We start from the raw sequence: 23,970 nt of genomic DNA on the forward strand, positions 1-23,970 counted from the left end.
AGTGTAATGTATGTGCTTAACCAGCTGCGTTACCTCCTGGCCCCTTCATTTCTTTATTGGGGGATTAATGGTTTAGAGTCGACAGTAAAATACAATAGTTTGTACATATGTAACATTTCTCAGTTTTCCACATAACAATTCAACCCCCACTAGGTCCCCCTCTGCCATCATGATCTAGTACCTGAAACCTCCCCCTACCCTAGAGTATTTTATTTGGTGCACTACACCAACTCCAGTCCAAGTTCTGCTTAGTGTTTTCCTTTCTGTTCTCATTTTCTGTCTGTGAGTGAGATCATCCCATATTCATCCCTCTCTTTCTGACTTCGGATTGCTTTGGGAATTTTGGGTCTTTTCTAGTTCTAGATAAATTTTTAGGGGGTAGATAGCATAATGGTGATGCAAAGAGACTCTCATGCCTGAGGCTCCATAGTCCCAGGTTTAATCCCCTGCACCACCATAAGCCAGAGCTGAGCTGTGCTCTGGTTTAAAAAAAAAAAAAAAGAAAAGAAATTTTTATATCACTTGTTCAAGTCCCATACACAGATTAAGTGGGATCATGATAAAGATAGCACTGAATTTATGTATTGCTCTGGGCAGGATGGTCATTTTAATGATGTTAAGTTTTCTAAACCATGAACATAGACTATCTTTCCATTTCTTTGTGTCTTTGTTTATTTCCTTTAACAGTGACTCACAGATTTCAATGTGCAAGTCTTTTACCTACTTTGTTAAACCTAACCTAAATATCTAATTATTTTTTCTAATATTCTAAATGAAATAGCTTTCTTCTTCCTCTAGTTTACTGCTTTCAAGTAAGAATGCCAATGACTTTTGAACATTAATTACTAATACTAAAAAATAGTATCTGAGAGTAACTGCTTCCATTTCTCTCTATAAATAATACAGTAGATTAAATAGAGTAAAATAAACTGGTGACTATTATGCAAAGTTAAAAAATAGCAAAAAGGGAAGATATCTATAGAAATCATTTTACTGCTTATATCATATAACTATTTTTCAAATAAACATTACAATCAGGTAAATAACTAAGCTGGTGGAGCACAGGAATTTTATGTCTGAGGCTCCTGGTTTGACCCTATACTACCAGCCCCTTCCTCACCCCTCACCTACTACCAACTGCCACCCAGAGTACATAACGGAGTGGTCCTATGGCCTATTATTATCTGTGTCTGTTTTTATATCTACCTACGCATTCATTTATCTCATTTGAAATAAATCTTTAAAATTGTGAAAATACTCTGCTTTGCTTTTTTTTTTTTTAAGTTTTGGTGCAAAAAGTTTCACTGAAAAGCTGCTATTTTAAAAGCACTTTAACCCTCATATACGAACTTTTACCTTCAGCTTAAACCTTTGAAGTTCATCCATGCAAGAACCCTTGAGGGTCCTAAGATTCCAAGAGTCCTTACTTAGTATGATAGCAGGTTGCCTGGAGCATCTGCCACCAGTGCAGCTTACTGAGGTAAAGGTACAAATTTTTGGGTAAGTTTACTCCATACTCCAATAGATATCCTTTCTGAAAACTTTACTTGCTTGTTTGGACAAACATTCATTCTGAACTCTTAAGTTTCAGGTTTCATGAGCTGGCTATTTTTTCTATCCTAATCAATTAATTGATTTTTTTATTCTTTCAAGATTCTCTCCGTGTTATTTCCGTCTCATTTGAAAAGTCTCTTTCCCTCTGCTATTATTAACATGTATTGAAGTCTTACTTTATAATAAGCACTATCCTAGATGTCTTTTATCTCTAAAATAAAATATATCTTGAATATTTCTAACCACGACTTCTATTTTCTTTTTTTTAATATTTATTTATTTCCCTTTTGTTGCCCTTGTTGTTTTTCTATTGTAGTTATTATTGTTGTTGATGATGATGTTATTGCTGTTTGATAGGACAGAGAGAAATCGAGAGAGGAGGGGAAGACAGAGAGGGGGAGAGAAAGACACCTGCAGACCTGCTTCATTTGTGAAGTGACTCCCCTGCAGGTGGGGAGCCAGGGGCTTGAACCGGGATCCTTATGCCAGTCCTTGCGCCACCTGTGCTTAACCCGCTGTGCTACCACCTGACTCCCCACTTCTATTTTCTAAGATGCTTTTTTAATGAGAAAACAGAGGTCTTGAAATAATGAATTAAGTATGTAGTCCAAAAGTCATGGGCCCCTTGGAACATATCTAAAATAGACTTCCTAGCTTCTTACCACCCTAAGATTCCTAATCTCATCTGTTCTGATCCTACTTTTGAGTTTCTATTTATTCAACATTTTGTCCTGCTTTATCTCCTACTGCTTTTCAGCTACTGAGTTACAGAGCAGAGGACCTCACCAATGTGCACCGGGACCTCATCTCTCCAGTGCCCTGCCCCGCTAGGAAAGACAGAAAAAGCCTGGAGGTGTGGATCAACCTGGCAACATCTATGTCCAATGGAGAGGCAATTATGGAAGCCAGAATTCTCACCTTCTGCACTATATAAAGAAATTTGTCCATACCCACAGTAGGGAAGAAATATTGGGGGACAATGACCAGAAGGCACTGAATCCAATTCCATCGGGACCCAGAGAGAAGGGGGGGGGGGAGAGACATTCAGAAGTAGCAATAAGTGTAGGTGTGACTTAGGAAGGAAGAGAAGGAAAGACCATAGGAAAAAATGGGCAAATACAGATAGCTATAGAAAGAACAGTCAACCCATAACTGTGATCTTGGGAGAACTACTGCAGGTTCCAATAGAGGCAACAGGGACACAGAACTCTGGTGGTGGGAACAGTGGGGAATTATACCCATTATCTCATAATTTTGTAAATCAACATTAAATCACTAATAAAATTAAGGAAGGAAAGAAAGAAGGAAAGAAGGAAGGAAGGAAGGAAGGAATGGAGGGAGGGAGGAAGGAAGTGGGGGAGTGGTCACTAGAAATGGTAGATTCACTGTGCTGGCACCAAGTCCCAGCACTAACCCTGGCAGCAATATATTTTTTTTTAATTTAAATAAGAAGAGGTGTAGCAAAATTCTAAAAATCTATTTTACAGACTTAGTTATATTAGAAAAAATTATATTCTAGTAAAGTATACTATTTGCTTAGATACTCTGAGAGCACAAAATTATTTTCATAATAGGACACATCTTATAGTTTACCAATACTGCTTTTTGCACTCATTGGTCCCAGCCTCATTCCCAAATCTTTAATTTGCCAAAAATACACAAGTAGGTGACCCCAATATTCTCAAAGTCAAATCCTTTCTGATGGGAATTCTCTTTCAGTATATTCAAGTTTGGTCCTAGATATATGATCTGCTTTGTTAAAAAATGGCATAGATGATTTTAGAGCAGTGGGTGCTGAGGGTTGATGAGATAGCATAATGGTTATGCAAAATACTCTCTTGCCTTGAGGCTCTCTGAGGTTCCATGTTCAGTCCCTAGCACCACCATAAGCCAGAGCTGAGCAGTACTCTGGTAGGTATGTCTGTTTGTCTGTCTCTCTTTCTCTCTGCCTTTCTCCTTTGTATCTCTCTCATTAAAATGAATAAAATATTAAAAAGTAGGGAGGGCAAGCAGTGGTGTACCTGGTTAAGCAAGCACTCACATCACAGTGTACAAAGACACAGGTTCAAGTCCCTGATCTCCACCTGCAGGAGGAAAGCTTTGCGAGTGGTAAAGCAGTGTTGCAGGTGTCTCTCTGTCTCTCTCCCACTCTATCTCCCCCAACCTCTTGATTTCTGACTGTCTCTATCCAATAAATAAATACAATAAAAATAAATAAATAGGTCTGGCTGGTGGCACACCTGGTTGAGTGCACATGTTACAGTGCACAAGGACCCGGGTTCAAGCCTCCAGTCCCCACCTGCAGGGGACAAGCTTTTCGAGTGGTGAAGCAGTGCTGCAGGTGTCTTTCTGCCTCTCTCTCTCTCTCCCCCTTCTCTTAATTTCTGACTATTTCTATCCAATAAAGATAATACAAAATGTTAAATTAAATAAATAAATAAAAATTTTAAGGAAAAAACTAATAGCAACAACAGTTCTAGTACCACTATTATACACCATATAAACGATGTAAATTCATAGCACCTATGGTAAGAATTTACTTCCTTCATTATAAAATAGCTCATATAAAAGTTATAAATTATTACAGTTCTAGAAAAAGCAAGCATTTTTAAAAAGTTACTTGCTGATGTATCTATTTTGTTCCACAAACAAGTTATAACTCTGATACCTCGGCTAACACTAACGTTACTCCAGTCAGTCTTCAGTACTCTTTAAATTCCTTGCAGCTAACTGTCAGAAGTAGTTCATCTTAAATCTTTAATATTTTTATTTGGGTTTTACAAAGGCAATATAATGTCTATGCCTATATTTATACCACACTATCAGTGAGGTCTGAGACAAAGCCCCATAATCACACCCATCAATGCTGTTCATCATCAGGACTTTACCAGTGAATAGGGGAGGGGAGGCTTGAACTTGGGTCCCTGTGCAAGTCAAAGCAAGCACACTATTATCTACGCAAACTATTTTGCTGGCCCCAGAGTAGCTTTTAAAACCAAATTAGTTTGAACCAAATATATATAGTATGTCTGTAATTTTTTTAAGTAGCAGAGATTTGAATTTTGAGTTTACAACAAAGGAATGAAAAAGACTTCCTTTGGGGTTTCAACTTAAGTATCATTTTCATTAGAAAGTCTCCCCTAGCCCACCAAGATTGAGTTAGGTACTCTACATATATTCATAAAATGGCTATCTTACTGAATACTTGTTTATCCCCCTCTAGACTGTAGGAAACTTGGGAATCAAAAATCACACCTTTTTCACTTTTGTACTCCCAATAATAGCAAATATCTGCCCACAGTATCCATTTAATAAACAGAGGACTGAATAAACTATTATGAGTACTAATACTTGCTTGATAAGGTATAACTAGCACAAAGATAAATTCCATACTTAGATTTTATCTATTAAAAGACTACTCAATAGTATCTACCACTACAATTATTATAAAATCAGTGCCTTATTGCTACCAAAAATCAAACTTTTTCTTAAATTTTGTTAGCTAGGATATGTCACAAAGTAAACTACTATCTGAAATAAATGTTCTAGCATAGGCAGGTTATTTTCTTTTTACTATTTTAGCAAAAGGATATATATATATACACACACACACACATCACATAGGAAAATGTAGTGTGATTGACTTTAGATGTTTTTAGAACATATGATCTTAAGATAGCAACTTGCTTTCAACAACTCTAATAAAATTGTTAAGTAAGGAACAAAAACTGGCAGATGGTAGACAAGATGAAAATGAACAATCAATGGGAGTCAGGCTGTAGCGCAGCGGGTTAAGCGCAGGTGGCGCAAAGCACAAGGACCGGCATAAGGATCCCAGTTCGAACCCCGGCTCCCCACCAGCAGGAGAGTCGCTTCACAAGTGGTGAAGCAGGTCTGCAGGTGTCTATCTTTCTCTCCTTCTCTCTGTCTTCCCCTCCTCTCTCCATTTCTCTCTGTCCTATCCAACAGCGACAACAACAATAACTACAACAATAAAACAACAAGGGCAACAAAAGGGAATAAATAAAATAAATATTAAAAAAAAAGAAAATGAAAAATCAAGCAAATGTGTAGTCACACAAGAACCTTCAGATTTTGAGATTCAATATGAGCACAATCATTTGAGGGTATTTTTTTAAAGACTTATTTATGAAAAAGAGGGGTGGAGGAGAAAAGATAAGCAGTGCTTGTGATTAAACCTAGAGCACTAGGCATGCAAGTCCTGAGTTATCCCTGGCCTCATTGGCTCCATTATTTCCTTTTTTTTTTTAAGTGCAACATATGTTTGTACCTTGCATTCTTCAGTGTCAAAGGATGACTTGATAATAAAGGGCAGGAATCCTCCCTCCAGGTGTACAGTCTGAAAGATTTCTAAACTAGAACAACACACTAAATATTTAGTTTAAGGAAAACTAAGGAGGAAGAGTGAGTGAGTGAGTGTGTGTGTGTGTGTGTGTGTGTGTGTGTGTGTGTACTTTTACTGAGATTTAACCTAAATGAAAGTTAGCTGACAAAGCTTCATTTTACTATAAGAAAGCTATCTAGAAAACATCGCCTAATTTACAAAGACAGCTTATCATCATTCACATAATCATATATACAGAAAGTTGACAAGATAATTAAAAGGCCAGAAAAATCTGTCTAAACCATGAGCTTCCTACTCTAAATGCAGGAATTTAACTCTGAAGATTTCGGGACAGATGCTTTCTTTGATACTTATTCTGTTACTAAGTTAATTTTTGTCACTGTGGAAACAAGGATATCATCACTTCGCAAGAAACAAAAAAAGTTAATTTTGAACTTTAGCTGTACCAGGTCAGAAAGATCACATAAGAAAATTGTTTTGTTTTTTTTAAGTTATTAAAAGAGGATCACCTTTTTGACATGCTAGTTATCTTTCAGCAAGCTCCTAGGCTGATGGGAGTTTAAAAGAAAGGGGCCTTCATTATTTACAGAAATGATACCTTAACTGAGATTTACTTTCAATAAGTCAATTTCAGAAGTAGGAGCATTAAAAAAATAAGTTTAGCAAAATATTGAAGATTACTGAAGCTGGGAGTTGATATGTAGAGGTATATTATATATTCATTCTACATCTGTGTGTGTTTCAAATAAATTTTAAGTTAAGATTTCTAAAAAATGGGTCTTGATTATATAATCAAAACTGTTAAATGTGTATGAAGGAAAAGACTACCAGAGATCTCTAGATATTGCTTGCAGATTTCTAAATTAATTAGAAATCCAAAAAGTGATTCTGAGAATAGGAGAAACAGAAAAACATGCTGCAGTAGTTTTTGCCAAAAGAATGGTCTAGGGGGGCGGGTGGTGGTGAACCTGGTTGAGCGCTCTCTTATAACTTAAATTTTTTTTTTAGTTTATAGTCACTGGAGAAATTACAGTTTAAATGGGGAGGGGGAAGCATAAACTATAGTTCCTGAAAAAGGTATACAGTCTTATACTCACTAAGAGTCAGATAAAGTAATTGAGATGACACAGAAAAAAAGTAGAGAAGAAGCACTTATATATATTATTTTCTCTGAAAGGAAAAAAAGGCATATATACATCTTGGAGTCTTTGTGGGCTCAGTTCTAGATCACTTAAGTAAATATAGCAATAAAGTCACATGAATTATTTTGCCTCTGACTGCATGTAAAAATACTGTTATGTAAACATTTTTAAAAGCTCTATATGCCCTAACAGATTTACTAGGCCCTTACTATATAGCAAGTATGGTATAATATGCTTTTATCCATGTATTCATTATATAACTCTGTTAGTCAGATAATAGATTATTAGCAAATTAGCAAATTAAAATGTGTGACTTTTAAAATTTAATTAGCAAATTTAAAATGTGTGAGGTTGAGTAACCTACTCAAGATTGTATGACTAAGAAGTCAGAACTGTCTTTCTTCATTGCCTTGTTTTTAACAACAAAGTTGAAAAAAAAAGTTTAAAATTGTAGACTCATAGAGAAGCTATTACTTTGCTTTCTTATGGCATATACATGTATTAGATTAGTCAAGATAGTCTTTAATTTGTTATTCACTCTATGAGTTATTGGGATTAATGACTTGGCTGCTGCTAGATATTACAAAATGGAATTTCAGAATTTTTGTGTATTTTAGCCAGAATTCTGAATACTTTTTCTCAAAACAGTCTTTATGTCTCTTTGCATAAGCTGATATAATGCAGTCTTCATTTTATACACTTGTTTCATTTTATACACTGTTGTTTCATTTTATACACTGTTGTTTCTGGCCACAAAGAAAATTATTCAGTTTTTTCATGGCATAACTCTTTGGACCAGTAATGTACTTATATATGAGTTGAAATTTTAGAGGTAATTTTGTGACCTTGGACAAGTAATTTACTATTTTATATTCTTTTAAAAAAATTTATTAGCTTTATTTATTGGATAGAGACAGCCAAAAATCAAGGAGGGGATGATAGAGAGACAGAGAGACACCTGCAGCACAGCTTCACCACTTCCAAAGCTTTCCCCCTGCAGGTGGGGACTGGGGACTCAAACCCGGGTCCTTGAGCATTGTAACATGTGTGCTCAACCAGGTGCACCACCACCCGGCTGCCAGTATTTTACATTCTTAAGTGTAGTTAGGTATAATGATGGTCTAATAAGTTGGAGATAAGAAATAGAATATATAAAGCATCTAGATCAGTGAGAGGGTGACTTTTATAACATTCTTTTCTAGAGGATACAGCAAAATATAAAAGAAGTTAGATTTTCAAATGTAGTGCTATAGCATTTTAGTTTCCTTACTCTTTTTTGTCATAGCTCTCCATATATACAAGCTTCATCACTATCTCACAGAAGTAGTAAATAACTTGTATTAAACTTAACCTGGATTAAACTTAAACTTATTTTTGCTTTTCTAAAATTTTTTACTTGGAATATCTTTCCTAATACATTCAACCTATTTAATAACTGTTTTTTCCTGAAATTAATAATTTCAATAATTGATTAATATCTACCTCTGGGCCTGAGAGTCTATACTTGTGTCTATTCATAATATGAGTATGTGAATATGCTTTGAAAACAAGTATAAATGAGTTTTTAAATTATATTTTAGTTTTAATTATAGAAACTATTTCCTATCACTAGTACAGACCATTAACACACAGAATAAAATGTTTTCCTGTATATTTACAATATGTTAATTTACCCAAGCAATTGACAATTCAACGGCTTCTTTTGCAAAGACACTACAGTTATATTTAGAAAAAAAATTTCTGTTGCTTTTTAATTCACTAGTTCTTCATATGCAATTTAAAAGCAAATTTATAAAATACAATATTATGACATGTTATTGCTCTATGAATAGAATTCTTTCTCCAGGCAAGTCAATTTCATCACTCACCACTGAGGGGAGCTGTAGCCTTGTAAAAGGTTTATTTAGAGCCCAAGGTTACTTTCAAACTTTCTCACCTCACATTATTCATATTATAATACAATAAATATATACATAATACAATAAAATATCTTATTAAAACACCTTTTTGAAAATTAACAAGCATGGTTGAATTTCTTTTTGGAGACCTTGCAAGGAACAAAAAGATTTATTATTATAGCCATGTAATCACAAACATGATTATCTTTGTGTCTTTCTGTGCTTTTCTCCATAGAACACATTATTTAACATAGAACACATTTAACACACATTATACATTTATATTACCCAACCTAATAAAGATTATTCTTGTGTACTTTATTTTTTTTTATTTTTTTACTTAAGAAAGGAGACATTAACAAAACCATAGGATAAGAGGGGTACAGCTCCACCCAATTCCCACCACCACATCTCCATATCCCATCCCCTCCCCTGATAGCTTTCCTATTCTCTATCCCTCTGGGAGTATGGACCCAGGGTCGTTGTGGGTTGCAGAAGGTGGAAGGTCTGGCTTCTGTAATTGCTTCCCCACTGAACATGGGTGTTGACTGGTCAATCCATATTCCCAGTCTGCCTCTATTTTTCCCTAGCAGGGTGGGTCTCTGGGGAAACAGTGTACTTTATTATGTGTCACTATACTTCTGGTATCCAGAACAGTGCTCTGAACAAAATACATGCTTTGTGAATGAGTACTTACTAATGAAAACTGCTAAAAATATATTATTTGAAGTTAAGTAAAGCATACTGATATAGCTTGAGAAAATATGGGTTTTTTTTTCAAATTTAGGGTAAAAAATATCTAAGAGCTGTTTTTAGTTCTACAGCTATGTACAAACACAGATCTCATGATGACTTAATATACATTATAGTGAAACTCATCTTAAACATTATGAATATTAATATGCCAGTATTTTTCTCATCCAAAGCATATTAGTATATTTCACACACCAGCCTGTATGACCTCTCTTTTCTTTCTTCTTTCTTTTTTCTTTTCTTGTTTCCTTTCTTCCTCTTTCTTTCTTTCTTTCTTTCTTTCTCTCTTTCTTCCTTTCTTTCTTTTACCGACATGTGAAGTAGAGAAAAAGGGAGGTAAAGAAAGGAAAGGAGGGGGTGAGAGGGGGAGACAGAGAAAGACAGAGACCTAGACCATAGTACCAAAACTTCCTTCAATTCAGTGGGGCCAAGCACAAACTTAGATCACATATATGGCAAAAAAGCACTCTCCTCGAAATCAGCTATTTCACAAACCCTTTAATAATCTCTTCTTTGACTTTGTTGATTTCTGACTTTCTTGTATGTGGCGGTTATAAAATGTATCATTAGTGCAATTCAGATCTGACTTAATTAAATTAATATTTAAGGACAAAAGAGAAGCACTCTGACAGCAAAATTCTCCCAAATTTTTCCATATATCAGATTTAACAACTCAATTATTAGCTCTTTCTGAAGTACCAATTTCCATGAAATCTTGATTATTTCATTGATATTTAATTGGCCTAGGAAACAACAATTAATAGGTCAATGGTAATATAAGAGAAAGTCTTTTTTTTCTTTTTTAAATATTTGTTTAATTCCCTTTTGTTGATCTTGTTCTTTTATCGTTGTAGTTATTAATGTCATTGTAGTTGGATAGGACAGAAAGAAATGGAGAGAGGAGAGGAAGACAGAGAGGGGGAGAGAAAGATAAGACACCTGCAGACCTACTTCACTGCTTCACCACATTGAAGCACCATGGATAGCAATAAGAGAGAACTCCATAAGTTTCTTACTAATACTTTAATATCTTCTCTCTTTCCTCTCTCTGTGTTTGTTTCCCCCTCTTATTCTTTTTTTTTAATATTTATTTATTTTCCCTTTTGTTGCCCTTGTTGTTTTATTGTTGTAGTTATTATTGTTGTTGTTGATATCGTTGTTGTTGGATAGGACAGAGAGAAATGGAGAGAGGAGAGGAAGACAAAGGGGGAGAGAAAGATAGACACCTGCAGACCTGTTTCACTGCCTGTGAAGCAACTCCCCTGCAGGTGAGGAGCCGGGGGCTTGAACCGTAATCTTTACGTGGATGCTTGGGCTTTGCACCACCTACGCTCAAGCCGGTGCGCTACCGCCCGACTCTCCTCCCCCTCTTATTCTAAGTATATTAAATGGCAGGATCAGGCTATCAGGCCACTGAGTGGTATTAAACATACTTGAGACCTTTGGTTCATTCCCCACATGACATTAAAACAAAACTGCAAAGTAAAACAAGACAAACAAAAACCCTATACATAATGGGAGTATTTTAAGTTGGGGCTGACCCTCAGAAGACTTTCTCTTGGAGTCGGGCGGTAGCGCAGTGGGTTAAGCGCAGGTGGCGCCAAGCACAAGGACCAACTTAAGATTCCCGGTTGGAGCCCCAGGCTCCCCATCTTTAGGAGAGTCGCTTCACAGGCGGTGAAGCAGGTCTGCAGCTATCTTTCTCTCCCCCTCTCTGCCTTCCCCTCCTCTCTCCATTTCTTTCTGTCCTATCTAACAATGACAACATCAATAACAACAACAATAATAACTACAACAACAATAAAAAACCAAAAAGGGCAACAAAAGGGAAAATAAATAAATAAAATATAAAAAAAATTTAAAGCATGGTTTTAAAAAAGGAAGAAAAAAGCTGGTGTGCTGAAAAGTTCAGCATAGGAAACTTAGAACAATACTAGTCATCTATTCATGTATTCAGAAAATGTATGTGCTGACGGTGACTTTTCTAAAGAGAATACATTAGAATTTCCAATTGCTTGGTTTTTTTAAAAAAAATATTTATAAATAAAAAGATTTACTTATTAATGAGATGGTAGGGGGTGAGAAAGGGGAGATAGAGATAGAGAACACAACCCAAAATTCTTATCTTCTAGTATACTATGATAGGAGAGAGAAAATAAACATCATTCTTTTTCCAAATAAAAAATGAACAGACATAAAAGCGAAGTAAAAGATTTTTAAGCTATTAAAAAGTATAATGATCTCCACAAATGCAATGTCCTCTCAATTATATAACTCAAAGTTCTTCAAAATCACTTTATGACAAAATTTTTATTTTATTTTTTTATTGTCACCAGGGTTATCACTGGGGCTTGCAAGATGAACCCAACACTCCCAGCAGCTATTTTTCCTCATGTATATTTTTTATTTTAATAGGACCGATAGAAATTGTGAGGGGGGAAAGATAGAGAGAAAGATACCTGCAGATTTGCTTCAACTCTCAAGAATCTTCCCTACTGCAGATGAGGAGTGGGGACTCAAAATCAGATCCTCACTCATAATCTGAGTTTAACCAGGTATGTCACTGCCTGGCCCCAACATAGCAAATTTTCATTTGAACTAAAATGTTGATTTTATAAAATTTTGCAAGCTAGTTTAAAGTTACTTATATTATTTTTCATTTGAACTTTTGTGAATCTAATGTACTAACAAAAATTCAGAGAAAAATGCTAGTGTATCTTATAATCCCTTTTTCCTCTTTAGCCACTGCTTCACCTGACAGATTTCTTTTCCTTTATAAAACATATAACACAGAATTTGAAGAAAAAGTTTCCTCAAATCTTGTTTATATGAATGTCTTTTATAATCAAACCTGACATATATCACATAACTAACTTTACTTACAACTTTCAGTATGTTAGTTTGTAATGTGTTCTTCAGAAATCAAAACTAGTATCTACCCCTACCATCAACTGAGTTACGATATCTTTCTAAACAAATATAAAGTTCACTTTTATAAACTTTTACCATGAATTAAAATCCTAATTTAACTAAGTTTCTAAACTATTCAGATTTGAATACTGAAAACCAAGAGGCATTTTGTTAGAGAGAAGCTCTTGCTATGAGAATGAACACTAGCTTTTGTGGTTGTAGTCAGTTTTAAGAAATCTAAAGTTCTTTGTTTCTGAAACTTCAATGGCTACTCCAGTACAGCATTTTGATCTACCAGTATGTAAAAGTCAGAATGTTAACTTATGTGAAACTTAACACAGTAACATTGGCTTTATATCCAGCCATCAGAATCTCCCTCCATATTTGGACTTGATCCTTCTCTCAAGTGTCCTGCATCCTCAAGACTAAATGCAATCCAGATAACATCCATCACTTAGATACAAAGCAAAGTCAGGTACGGAAATAAAGATTATGCTACAAAGCACATTATAAATCTGTTTTGAAGACTTCAATGACGATGACAATAATGACAAAGACAATGATAACAATAGTATAAGCTAATATTCATCAAAATTATTATAATCCTCACAACTTTATAAATTTATGACTGAGAAATTAAGAAATTTACCATGACAATTTATAAACTGAAAAAACTTAAGTCTTAAAACCTGGTAAGAGGAGGTCAGGCGGTAGCACAGCAGGTTAAGCACACATGGTGTGAAGTGCAAAGACCGTGTAAGGATCATGGTTCGAGCCCTCTGTGAGGGAGGGTCGCTTCACAGGTGGTGAAGCTGGTCTACAGGTGTCTTTCTTTCCCCCTCCCTGTATCCCGCTCCTCTCTCAATATCTCTCTGTCCTATTCAACAACAACAGCAGCAATGACAACAATAATAATAACGACAACAACAAGGACAAGAAAATGGGGGGAAAAAAACAACCTGGTAAGACTCGGAAATCACACTTTCATTGTTTTCATTTCATTTCTTAATTCTTTTTTTTTTCCAGAGCATTGTTCAGCTCTAGTTTATGATAGTGCCAGAGATTGAACTGACTTGCTGTCTCAGGCATGAGGGTCTGTTACATAAACCACTATTATGTCACCCAAGTCTAAAAAACCACTTTACAGGAAGTCGGGCGGTAGCACAGCGGGTTAAGCGCAGATGGTGCTAAGCATGAGGACCAGTGTAAGGATCCTGGTTCGAGCCCCCGGCTCCCCACCTGCAGGGGAATCGCTTCACAAGCGGTGAAACAGGACTGCAGGTGTCTATCTTTCTCTCCCCTTCTTTGTCTTCCCCTCCTCTCTCCATTTCTCTCTGTCCTATCCAACAACAACGAGATCAACAACAACTACAACAATAAAACAACAAGGGCAACAAAAGGGAATAAATAAATAAATAAATTTTTTTTAAAAAAAAGTCTAAAAAAAACAAAACACTTTACTGATCTATTTTCAATGCCAATCTTCCATAGTTCCCATTTAACAAGCACTTACAGAACAGCTATATGCCAGCTAGTCACCTGCAATTTCACAATAAACATTTAATTTAAAGGGGCCAGGTTGTGGTGCACCCAGTTGAGTGCACACATGACCATGTGCAAGGACCTGGGTTCAAGCCTCTGGCCCCCACCAGCAGAGCAGAAGCTGTAAGATAGATAAAGTAGGGAGCCAGGCAGTGGCACAGCAGGTTAAGTGCACATCATGGAAAGCACACAGACCAGCATCAGGATCCATCAGGATCCTAGCTGGAGCCCCCAGGTCCCCACCTGCAGGGGGGTTCCCTTCACAGGCGGTGAAGCAGGTCTGCAGATGTCTTATCTTTCTCTCCCCGCCTTCCCCTCCTCTCTCAATTTCTCTTTGTCCTATCCAACAATAACAACAATGATAAACAAAGGCAACAAAAAGGTGGAAAAATAAAGTTAAAAAAAAAAAAGATTGATAAAGTAGTGCTGGTTGCAGCTCTCTCTCTCTCTTACTTTCTAGCTCTCCCTCCCCTCAATTTCTCTCTGTACTATCAAATAGTGATGTTTCTTTAAAAAAATTAATTTAAAATCATTAGTAAAACACAAATCCACAAAAAATTCCCTCTATACAAAGAATTTCATCACGTATGTTCCTTTTAGATTTCAAAGGTCATGGTTTCTATCAAGTTATGTTTAAATAAGCAGTTATTATGTGAAAGCAGTAAGCTAGATGCTGAACAAATGTAAAGCTGAATGAGACATGTGTCCAAAGAGAATACATACATTACATGCATAATTCAGTACTGAAAATTATTTTGAAAGTATAATTTCTAAACAGAAAAAGTACTAAGTACTTAATACAAATAATTTTGTTACTATCATTTCAGTTTCCTAAAAACTATAAATCACATTTAATTTTCATAAAGCAACATTTCTCCTGCCACCAAAACTCCAGTGTATCTTGGTAACATGTATGGTAAATATGTGAAGTAACAGACATAACTTACATTTTCTATAACAAATGTCCATTCTTTGTCTTCAAATTCCTCTGCATGAGGATCCTACAACAAAAGCAAAGTAGAAAGGTGAAATAGTCCCCTAATTCAATCCAATTAAAACATTTCTTGTTTTTAGCTTTACCAATTATTTATTTATTCATGTATTTATTTATCCTGTATTCTGACAGAGACAGGGGTGGGGTTGCTCACACAAGGTCACTTTTGCCCTCTATGAAGTGCACCACTGTCCAAACTCTTATTTACCATATTTATTTATTTATGAACTCTTATTTTTTAACTGAATTTGGATAGAGACAGAGAAATTGTGAGAGAAGGGGGAATAGAGAGGGAGAGAGAAAGAGAGACACCTGTAGCACCGCTTCACAGCTCAGGAAGCTCTGCCTCCATTCCGCAAGAGGGAACCAGGGATTTGAACTTAAACATTGCAGCATGTGTGCTCTACCAGATGTGCCATCACCTGGTCCCCGCATTGCCAATTTTTAAAGGAGAGGAAAGATACAGACTGGTTTACCCTTATGAAATTTGAATAATTTCTCTAAATTTAAATCATTATTTTATATTGACATTCTATTTTATTTATGTTGATATATGTCAGTATCCTCCATAGTTCTAGAACAAAACCAAAAAGAAATCCAGAGACATAAAAATTAGTAAATTAGCCATTTAAAAGTTCTTTATTAAGATAATAAATTCTCATATAAAGCCCTGTGCTTGTCTTTTTACCTGTATTTTAAACTGAAAATGCCACTTGAGACAAGATTTTCTTTAATGACAAGTTATGTAACCATCTGTAAATTCAAAGCAATGCAAAGGACTTCATAATATACACAAAGTGGCAAATTAACCTAATTGCTGATACCCTCATTCTTTTCACTCCCCCCCCCATTTACCCTTAAAAAAACATCTCCTGAAACCTGAGAAACAGTATTACATCCTACAATCAAATGCAATATTTTTTTCAAATGGTGCATAATTTTGCAAGTATTTAACAAATACTTACTGAGTACTTATTATAAAAGGGATCAGGTAGTGTTATCGAATTAAAGCACAGTTATCCTTGTCTTTGAAGAAAAGCACATAACTTATTTAAATGGAATTAGAGGTAATTATGCTAAGAGAAACAAGTAAGGAGGTAAAGGGTAAGTAACAAATAGTTTCAATCATACATGGACTATAGATGATTAAATCAAATGAACTAGAAAGAAACAATGTTAAACAAATCATCTCTTGGACCTTGTAAGAATTATGTTTTGTTTGTGTGTTTTTTTTATTTTTTTTACAGTTGTGGGTTTTCTTTTGGGGGGGGGAGGGTGAGCATGGAGGTGCCCAGAACTTTGGTGAAGGAGAGTGTTGTGATTTACACAGACTATGTGGTTGTGAAATTACACTCCCAAAAATCTAATAATTTTGTAAAACTGTTAAATCTCTAACAAAAAGGGAGGGAAAAAATACATGATGAATTATATAATGGTTTTATACACATGAACAGGCTCTGCTGTTCACCTACTATATCACAGATCCCATGTGCTTCTCATAAGGAAGTATCTTACACATAACTATTACCACTGTAATTGTTATTAATCTTTGTGTTTAGATTATTTCAAGATGAAAGTGACTGCAGTATTCTCCATATCTGCCTGTCTGACAATCAATATCATACAGAGATTAAGAACCATGGCTCTAACTACATTAATACCCACTCAGATTTTTTAATGATAGTGGCAATCTACTATGGAGTAAATTCAAATTCCTCAGATATTTCCGTGTGTGTGTGTGTGTGTGTGTGTGTGTGTGTATTTTCTTTAATAGCATTGTGACAGGCTGATTCTGAGCTATACTGAATCAACTATTTCTATGAATTAATTCACATAGGTAAAAAAAAAAAAAGATTAGTTCATAAAGCAGTTTCTTTGGTAGTGACGGGAAAAGGGGGTGATAGGAGGGAAGAGAGATAAATATTTGATAGTTGTTTCTCCTGCATGGCCCTGCACATAAACTAGATTTGCGGAGAGAGAACAGTACAATTAAAAATTGAAAGAGCTTTACCATAGAAATTTAGTGTGGGACAGGGGAGATAGAATGGTTATGCCTCAGACTTTCATATCTGAGGCTCCAAAGTCCAAGGAACTTTTTAAGCACATATACCCTTGAATGGAAAGGTTCAAGGGCTCAAGAGACACATCTCATAGGGCAAGTCAGTAAAAAAGAGGAAAAAAAAAAGATGCAAAAGAGCAATAGTAATGTTTTTAATCCACTTTAAAATGTTATGTCTAAATAATCAATTATTTATATTATTGACTAGAACAAACATTTTCAATGAAAATTGCTTCTAGCTTGAATCAATTAAGTCTTATTTGTATCCTACCCTGTACTCTCTTGGGTCTCCTTTCTTACCACTGTGCTTTAAAGAAAAATTGAAAATGATTAGAGAATCATTTTACTTCTTAAAATCTTAAAAGATTTTTGTCTTCACTTACCAGAAACAGCTATTTTCAACTTAACTAAAAAAATGTGGAAATAAGCATTCAGTTAAACAGACTAATTTCTGGTTAAATTATACAAATAAAACATAATGTTATTTGTAATGCATTTTGCCTGTATATACTACTGTGATTATTGTTATTGAGACAAAAGGGGTTCAGAGCAATTATTTCCTGCATAGAAATCTCAAGATTAAGTGAATTGTGAAACTTTAATATAGGCGCGAAAAATGAGGAACTATGAAATAATTTTCCACTTGAATATTTTAAAAACTATTTGAATATACAGTCCAAAAACAACCATTAAATATTCTTTTATTTGCCCTACTTTTCTGGCTTTCTATTATAATTCTGGTGATACCGATAAGGAAAATAAAAACATTTGTTGAAAAGACCATTTCCTAAAGATAGTTTTTTTTTAAGTTTTTATTTATTTATTTATTTTCCTTTTTGTTGCCCTTGTTGCTTAACATTGTTGTGGTTATTAATGTCGTTGTTGTTGGATAGGACAGAGAGAAATGGAGAGGGGAGGGGAAGACAGAGAGGAGGAGAGAAAGACACCTGCAGACCTGCTTCACCGCTTGTGAAGCGACTCCCTTGCAGATGGGGAGCCAGGGTCTCGAACTGGGATCCTTACGCAGGTCCTGGCGATTTGCGCCACGTGCGCTTTACCCGCTGCGCCACCGCCCGACTCCCCTAAAGATTGATTTTATAAGAACTACAGAGACACTTCACATGAGAGGTCACAGTAAATGTGCTATCAGGTATCATACAGGAAACTTCAGGCATGAAGTCCTGCATCCTACCAGCTAAGCTATTTGGCCACAAAACAAAAGTCTTCAAATAGTTTAAATGGTAATGCAGTTGCCTCAATAGAACAATTAAACAGAATTGGGGTAGGGGGAGACAGCATGATGATTATACAAAAAACTGTTATGCCTGAGGCTCCACAGTCACAGGTTCAATCCCCAGCACTACCATAAACAAAAGTTAATCAGTGCTCTGGTTTCTCCCTACTTTTCTCTGTATCTTTATCTAATTAAAAATTAAAAACATAGGAGTCCTGAAAGATGGTGGAATGAGAAGCTGCTAGTGGCTTGAGCTCCGACAACATCTACTGGAAACGGTAGGATTTTTTACCTTTACCAGGACAGATAATAAGGGGTCCTAGCAGTGACAACAAGAAGGTGACTATAACTCAATTTGGGTTAGAAAATGGAGTAAAAAGAAAGGGGAAAAATTTTTTTTCAATTATTATTCCCGAAGCAAACCCCCTCCCCTTCATAACCAGTCCCTGGGGCCAGAGATCTGCTCCTAACAGGCTCCCCTGCTGAACTTCTTTCTTTACCAAAATTCCTGCCCCACCAGGGGGTGTCATTCATTCAAATTCTATTCCTTTCTGAAACACTTGGCCTTTTTTCTTTCTAAGTGGCCAATTCCAGCTATAAATATTTCAAAATATTCCACCAAGCAGAGCCTTACTCAGACAGGGAAAGACCTCCAGAGGTTTTTTGTTTGTTTGTTTTATTTTCTCAACAATCAGCTGCCTCTGCTCAGGGGACCTGAGGCAATTTGGAGCCATCCAAGCTAAAGACAGAACAGGTTTTTTACTCTGTTCTATTTCATTATCAATACAAGATAAATGCATATCCCTTCCCACCCTCGTCCTTCAGGTTGACCAGAATTAACTTTTAGGGTATTTTCCATTGCTAGGGGACAAGGTATCTTATTCACTGTTAAGTAATTTGTTTCACTCCTCCTACCGCCCCTACCCACTCTCTCCCTCCCCCCCCCCGCCTAGCTAATTAAATAATAATAAATAAATAACTCCTTTCACTGCTCTTTTATTACTGTTCTTTTTCTGAACTTTTTCTTTTCTCTCTTTTTTATTTTCTTCTTTTTATCATTCTTGTCATCCTTTCTTCCTTCCTCCTTCAGCTTTCTGAATTCACTGATACACGTTTGGGAATTATTTTGGGGAAGAAATCTGGCTTAGAGTGGACTTTCTCTGCGTGTATCTCTGCTCTACTTCCCTTTCTACTCTAGCTACCCTTAGAATATACAGTGGATAGTAGATTTGCATAACTGTCTATTCCTGCTATTCTTGTGTATTCCTGAGGTATTTTTTTTCTGTTTTTTTATTTGTTTGTTTTACTTTCTTAACAATCAGCTGCCTCTGCTCAGGAGGCTTGAGGCATTTGGGGACAGGTTTTTTGCCCTGCTCTATGTTTTTATTAATATTATATAAAGGGGTATCTCTTCCCCCCCCCCCTTTAGGTTGACCACAATTAACTCTTAGGGCATCTTTCATTGCTAGGGGACTGGACGTCTTATCCACTGCAAGAGGAACTTGTTTCACTACTCCTACCTCCTCTAGCCACTCTCCCCTTCTCCCTCCTCCTATCTAATTAAAAAACTAAAATAAAATAAAAAATAAATTAATCAATTAAAAAACTTTCCTTTCACTGCTCTTTTATTACAGCTCTTTTTATTATCTTTTTTCTTTTCTCTCTCATTTCTTTTTTTTTTAATCTTGTCTTCCTTTCTTCTTTGGCTTTCTGAATTCACTGATAATCATTTGGGAGTTATTTTGGGGAAGAAATCTGACTCAGAGTGGACTCTCTATGTGTGTATTTCTGTTCTACTTCCCTTTCTCCTCTTGCTACCCCTAGAATATACAGTGGATAGTAGATTTGCACAATTGTCTATTCTTGCTATCTCTTTTTTCCTTTCTCTTTCTTCTTCACTTGGACTTGGTTGCTATTTTTTCATGGACTGGAGGCATTGTTTGGCTAACTGGTAGTGATTAAACTGCTTCAATCCTTGCTTCAGTTGCTATTGTAATTTCTGAGGTTGGTGATTGCATTTGTCATAAAGGTATTTAGTACAGTGTTGCTTGTATTCAAAACACAACAACTGAGGAACAACAGAACATAAAAATAAGAAACACATAAATAAAATAAATGGGTAGATCAAGAGCAAATAAAACCGCTACTACAATGAATGAAGACAAGAACCCAGAAGAAACTATAAATCAACAAGAAGTAACCATAGATAAGAAAAGTATACAAGCAATAATAAACTTATTAATCACAGAAATGAAAAATAAATTGGAGGAAAGGAATGGCAGTATTAGGGAAACAACAGTTGAGACCCCCAAGGAAAATACTGATTATCTTGAGGCAATTAGAGAACTGAAAGCTGAAATAGCTGAACTGAGGAAAGAAGCTGAGGGAAGGGAAAGCAGACTAACAGAAGCAGAAAACAGAATTAGTCAGAGGATGAGGTAGAGAAAACTAAGAAAGAGGTGAAAGAGCTCAAAAAGAGATTGAGAGACACTGAAAACAACAGAGACATATGGGATGATCTCAAAAGAAGTAACATTCGTATAATTGGCCTTCCAGAGAAAGAAAAGAGAGGAAGGGGAAGGAAACATTCTAGAGGAAATTAAAGAAGAAAAATTCCCAGACCTGAATAACAGAAAGGACATTAAGATTCAAGAGGCCCAGAAAGTTCCAAACAGAATCAACCCAGACCTGAAGACACCAAGACACATTCTAGTCACAATGAGAAGAAGTAAGGATAAAGAAAGGATCCTAAAGGCTGCAAGAGAGAAACAAAAAGTCACATACAGGGGAAAACCACAAGACTATCAGCATACTTCTCCACTCAAACTCTAAATGCCAGAAGAGAATGGCAAGATATCTATCGAGCCCTGAATGAAAAGGGTTTCAACCAAGGATAATATATCCTGCTAGGATATATTATCAAACTAGACGGAGGGATCAAAACCTTCTTAGACAAACAATAGTTAAAGGAGGCAACCATCACCAAACTGGCCCTGAAAGAGGTTCTAAAAGACCTCTTATAAACAAGAACATCACTATAATACTTGCAATATATCAGAGCAAATGAAAATGTGTTGAACAATGGCACTACAATACAATAAATCCATAATATCAATAAATGTCAATGGCTTAAACTCACCCATCAAAAGGCACGGAGTGGGGGGATGGATCAGAAAATATAGCCCAACCATATGCTGCTTGCAAGAATCCCATCTGACACAACAAGATAAACACAGACTTAAAGTGAAAGGATGGAAAACTATCATACAGGCTAACGGACCACAAAAGAGGGCAGGAACAGCCATTCTCATCTCAGACACGATAGATTTTAAATTAAATAAAGTAATAAAAGATAGGCAAAGACATTACATAATTATTAGACCATCACTCTAGAGGAGATCCAAAAGTCTATGAAAACATAGGAAAAACTGCTCCAGATCACTGATTGTCAGAGAAATGCAAATTAAGACAACATTGAGATACCACCTCACTCCTCTAAGAATGGCATACATTAAAAAGGTCAGCAGCAACAAATGCTGGAGAGGCTGTGGGGACAGAGGAACCCTTTTGCATTGCTGGTGGGAATGTAAATTTGTCCAGCCTCTGTGGAGAGCAGAATGGAGAACTCTCACAAGGCTAGACATGGACCTTCCATATGATCCAGTATTCCTCTCCTGGGGTTATACCCCAAGGAATCCATAACACCCAACCAAAAAGAGGTGTGTACTCCTATGTTCATAGCAGCACAATTCATAATAGCTAAAACCTGAAAGCAACCCAGGTGCCCAACAACAAATGAGTGGCTGAGAAAGCTGTGGTATATATACACAATGGAATACTATACAGCTATCAAGAACAATGAACACACCTTCTCTGACCCATCTTGGACAGAGCTAGAAGGAATTATGTTAAGTGAGCTAAGTCAGAAAGATAAAGATGAGTATGGGATGATCCCGCTCATCAACAGAAGTTGAGAAAGAAGATCTGAAAGGGAAACTAAAAGCAGGATCTGACTAAATTGAAAGTAGGGCACCAAAGTAAAAACCCTATGGTGAGGGGTAGACATGTGGCTTCCTGGGCCGGTGGGGGGAGGGGATAGGTGGGTGGGATGGGTCACAGTCTTTTGGTGGTGGGAATGGTGTTTATAAATACTCCTAGTAAAGTGTAGTCATATAAATCACTAGTTAATTAATATGAAGGGGAAAATTTATTTGATGTCTTGAAGTTTTTAAAAGGCAGACTGAGTCTTTTTAATATATAGGCTGTGTATTTGATATGCGGACTCTCTCAAAAGCCTAGACCAAGTAGATCAGAAGCAACCAGTGGCACAGCTATATACAAGATACTGGGTACTATACAGCAAACCCTAACAAAAGGACTATTCCAACCTTTGGGTCCATGATTGCTCAACAATTTGTTTGGCTTTGTATGTTAACTCTCTTTTCAGTCACCATGTTCCAGATGTCATCAGGATGCCGACCAGGCTTCCCTGGACTGAAGACCCCACCAATGTGTCCTGGAGCTCCGCTTCCCCAGAGACCCACCCTACTAGGGAAAGAGAGGCAGACTGGGAGTATGGACCGACCAGTCAACGCCCATGTTCAGCGGGGAAGCAATTACAGAAGCCAGACCTTCCACCTTCTACAACCCACAGTGACCCTGGGTCCATGCTCCCAGAGAGATAGAGAGTGGGAAAGCTATGGTTTTGTTAATTTATCCTTTCTTAAATAAAAAATAAATTAAAAAAATTAAAAACATAAAAAAATCAATTTAAAAAAATAAAATTTGTATTTTTAAAAGATCAGAATCTTTAAAACGGTAAAATGAAAGTTAGTGTTATTTTTCCTACAGACTAGCACTCAAAACCAAAAAAAGTCCAGTGATAAGGATATACTGAACATTCCTATCAGTACTTAAAAACTACACTTATCTCCTAATCCTCCAAGTAACACATTTCAATAGTCACTTTCAACCGAGAATCACTCAGCTCACATATATCCTTTCCTCAAATATGTAACTGTCAGTTATTTACCAGCTCTATTCTAGCACCTTGTTCTCTATCATTAGTACTTTAAGATGTATAGCTATGTCCATTCATTTAAATAAGATTAAATCAAAACATGTGATTACTTTGAAGTCTTCCCTTAACAAGTTGGAGGTCATACTCCTGTATTCTATATTCACTCACCTTTACTACAGAATAGACTCCACAATGAAGACAAAAAGAACAAGGCTAAATCATAGTTTAACAGAAAAGTTATCTTCTTTAGTCTCCATTATCTTAATCGGTACACTGAGAATAATTATAGAACATTGGGGTTTCTGTGAGAAGTAAATGATAAACTCCAAAGGACTTGCTGTTTGCTAATCACAAGTCTGCTGTAACATTTCAGTAGGGAAAATATGAATAAGGGATATTTAATAACAGGACTTTAGAACAGTTGGTATAAAAGAGTAGAATGCTTTTGATTCTCTTAGGGTGATTCCAAAAAGGAATACAGTCGCTGTGTCGTTGTTT

The 23,970-nt window shown here is 36.1% G+C and overlaps 1 protein-coding gene across 7 annotated transcripts in view; it reads right to left on the minus strand.

Moving 5' to 3' along the window:
• EHBP1 (EH domain binding protein 1) overlaps positions 1-23,970 on the minus strand; it is a 406,607-nt gene that overhangs the window by 274,331 nt on the left and 108,306 nt on the right. For all 7 annotated transcript variants that reach the window (XM_060187205.1, XM_060187206.1, XM_007539625.3 and 4 more), the window contains exon 5: positions 15,113-15,166. In XM_060187205.1, coding sequence (XP_060043188.1) covers positions 15,113-15,166 — 54 coding nt within the window. The remainder of the gene's footprint in view (positions 1-15,112; positions 15,167-23,970) is intronic.

Source organism: Erinaceus europaeus, chromosome 3 (genome assembly GCF_950295315.1).
Source record: "Erinaceus europaeus chromosome 3, mEriEur2.1, whole genome shotgun sequence".
NCBI lineage: Eukaryota > Metazoa > Chordata > Mammalia > Eulipotyphla > Erinaceidae > Erinaceus > Erinaceus europaeus.